Source organism: Ceratosolen solmsi, unplaced genomic scaffold (assembly GCF_000503995.2).
Source record: "Ceratosolen solmsi marchali unplaced genomic scaffold, CerSol_1.0 scaffold57, whole genome shotgun sequence".
Classification (NCBI taxonomy): domain Eukaryota; kingdom Metazoa; phylum Arthropoda; class Insecta; order Hymenoptera; family Agaonidae; genus Ceratosolen; species Ceratosolen solmsi.
In genome coordinates this window covers 4307950-4311048 of record NW_011948427.1, presented here as the reverse complement: position 1 = coordinate 4311048, position 3099 = coordinate 4307950, and the positions used below count along the sequence as shown (strand labels likewise).

The 3099-nt window shown below is 37.5% G+C and overlaps 1 protein-coding gene across 1 annotated transcript in view; it reads left to right on the top strand.

Moving 5' to 3' along the window:
- The window catches only part of LOC105363448 (uncharacterized), a 14999-nt gene extending 13165 nt beyond the window's left edge, over positions 1–1834 (top strand). The window contains 3 exon segments of the mRNA XM_011501136.1: positions 1–425; positions 646–1015; positions 1464–1834. Of these exon segments, the coding sequence (XP_011499438.1) occupies positions 1–425; positions 646–1015; positions 1464–1820 (1152 nt within the window). The 3' untranslated portion in view covers positions 1821–1834.
- The last annotated feature ends 1265 nt before the right edge of the window (positions 1835–3099 follow it).

Sequence of the window (3099 nt, the reverse complement as noted above, 5' to 3'; positions counted from 1 at the left end):
CGCTTCGAGCGAGCGAAGCGCCGTGCCGAAAAGATTCTTGGCAAGACGAAGGTTGTTCCCGGTTCTACGGTCGTTGGTGCTGGGATATTTGGTAAGACGACCGTCGAAGATGATGCTGCTGTCGAGGATCCGGAAGTAGAGGAACCGAAGATCGCAATGGTACCGTTGAGCGAGGAAACCGAGGAAGCCGCACCTTCCCAATCGCAAGAGACCGAGGAGGAAGAGGAAGACGGTGAGGAGGAAGAGGACGAGGAGGAAGAGCAGGAGGCAGAGGAGGACGAGGAGGAGAACGAGGATTTCGAAGCGGAGGATGATAACGAGGAGGAGAATAAAGAGGCACCGGTCATTCTTAAGCAGGAAGATGCGAGCGTTACTGTCATCCCTCCACCTCCAGCCAAGGGTATTCTGATTCTGCCAGGTTTTGGGTAAGATATCCGCTATATTCCGGAAATATCTTAGTTATCGCGTATCGCGATGTCAAATATCGGGTTTAAAATAATTTGAAGGTAGTGTTGGATTAAAGCAGACTCTGCACCTGTACGATCGTACAGATACAATCGTACTTATGTAGATTTTTACGTACTTAATAACGTACATAAATTATAGAGACTATTTCGTCATTTCTTTTGTTCGCCATATTTTTAGAAATCTATCGATGACAAATGGAATCTTGAACGATCTTGAAGACACGGATACTGAGAAAGAAAAGGACGAAGCCAAGATAATTAATATGAAAGCGGAAAAGGAGGAAGATGCAAAGTCAGCGACATCGGTCGCTTTAAAAATGTTTGAAAAAATAAGAATGAAGAAATCCGTACAATTTGCCGATGGGATAAAGCCTGGCGAAGGCACGAGTCCGAGTGGTGGAGAGGGCGATATGCCATCCCCCCCGCCGCCGGTTAGTAATCTTCCCCGAGGCGATTTGTCGCTGGATATCTCGAAGAAATTACGCTCGAGAAAAATTCGAAAGAAACAAAAGCGCCTAAAGCCACCAAAGACGAAGAAGAAAGTTAAGGTAAATAAACAAAAATGCTTAGTAGAAGCATGCGAAACATGTACATTTTCATCATGTTCATCTATTCGTCGGGCATTCTTTTTAAACAACAATTTTTCTATACAACTATCAAGCAGTATCGATGATCAGCCTAATAATTATCGCTCAATGTGTACTCGGGCTGAAGTAGGGTCGGAGGATTTTTATTTTTACAACAAATTCCAAGACCAGCCGAGCTTCCCATATATCTTCATTTTAATCATAGAATCTCTCCAGTCTCCTTATCGTAAATGTATCATGAATTCGGACTGTCGCGTTACATTTCTGACAATTTGCAATCATTAATAAAAAAAAGAAAAAGAAAAAGAAAAAGAAAAAGAAAGACATTAATATTGACCGCTAAGACAATAAGAATTATAAAATCACGCGCAGAAAGCAAATTAAACATGAGAGCCATTAATATCCTTAGGTAAAAATTATCAAGCTTAAAAAGCCGAAAGTACCGCCACTCTCGGCGATGGTGCTAGATGACTCGGACGACATGGACGACCGCTCGCCCCCGCCTCCGCCTCCCGGATCACCGCCGCCACCTCACCTATGGCCAAGCTACCTTGCGACTTTCGGCCCCAGCAGTGGCTCGATCTCTTCAGCCGCCAACGGCGCCACTGCCTCGACCATGATCGTGTCGTCGGATCTCGGCGCGACATTGTCGAGTTCGGGTGCCGCAACGAGCCTGTCACAGGTTCAGGCACCCCCGACTCCACTGCCTCTTCTGGTGCCGCCACCACCATTAAACTACTCTATACAGCCTTGTAGCAAGGCTTAGGCTCTTATTATTTTTTATTTACTATTATTATTATTATTATTATTATTATTATTATTTTTTTTTTTATTTTTATTTTTTTTATTTTTATTTTTTTATTATTATTTTTTTATTTTTATTCAAAAACATTATTATTATTACCGTTATTATTGTCACAATATTACTACGCTGAGATGAGAGAGATTCTTCAAGTCGAATGTTTCTTGCAATACTACTAAATAAGTATTTACTCGGGTCTGAAGTGCGCTCAATTAATTGGAGCAAAATATCGAGGAGAGTCCTTTGCCATGCAATACGAAATTACGTATTCGTGTAAACATTAGTTTAAATCTGTTGAAAGGAACGCGTTTATCTAGGATTTAGATTTTTTTTTTCCTTTGGTATATTGGGCAAATGCGAAAAGAGAGACGATGGTTGCTATGAAATTGCGCAGACTGTCAATTTTGAGTAGAAAGGCGATCACGCTAATGATGGCTCGGGACGGCAAGTTTTTAAGTGGTGAAATTTTAAAAAATCTTATTTTTAAGAATACTTTTACATTGAAGGGTAGTAAATCGTATGGGTATTTCAATATTCGTAAGTATTTATAATCCGGATAATATATTCAAGCTTTAAAAGACTGTTTATCTAATCGCGAAACTTTACAATTTTGAATAATTTGTCGGGTATATATATATATATATATATATATATATATATATACATTAACGAAATACGAATGATATGTGTAAAAACGCTTTCGACTTCATTGATAAAAAGAAACAAAAGAGTATCAGTGGTAAATAACCTAGTTATATTTTAATAATGCTTTTTAAAGTCACACGTTAACAAAGCGTTGTTTTAATCGGTGGAAGTTACATTGAATGAAAATGTTTTTTGATACGATTACATACGCGCGACATCAAACCTACCATCGTTTGACGTTTATTCATTTTTCTTTCTGTAATAAAAGCTGTGCATTAATAATCGAACAAACGTATATATCAAACGTACTTTTACACGCACAGTTTAAAATATTTTCATTTGTATGGTATGTTTCATTTATAATGGAAAAATAACAAGTAACTTCGTGTCTTATTAATACAATTAAGTATATATTATCAAAGCAATTTAACTAAAAGTTTTTTTTTTCTTTTTTTATACACAAATATGAATTGCCTTATAGTGAAATATAATCATTTTTTTTGTATAATGTAAATTTTTCTCTATTTCTATAATAAAAATGATCTATTTCATTGTAAATCTTAATTAATACTTATAGCATTAGTTAGCGTGATCGTTC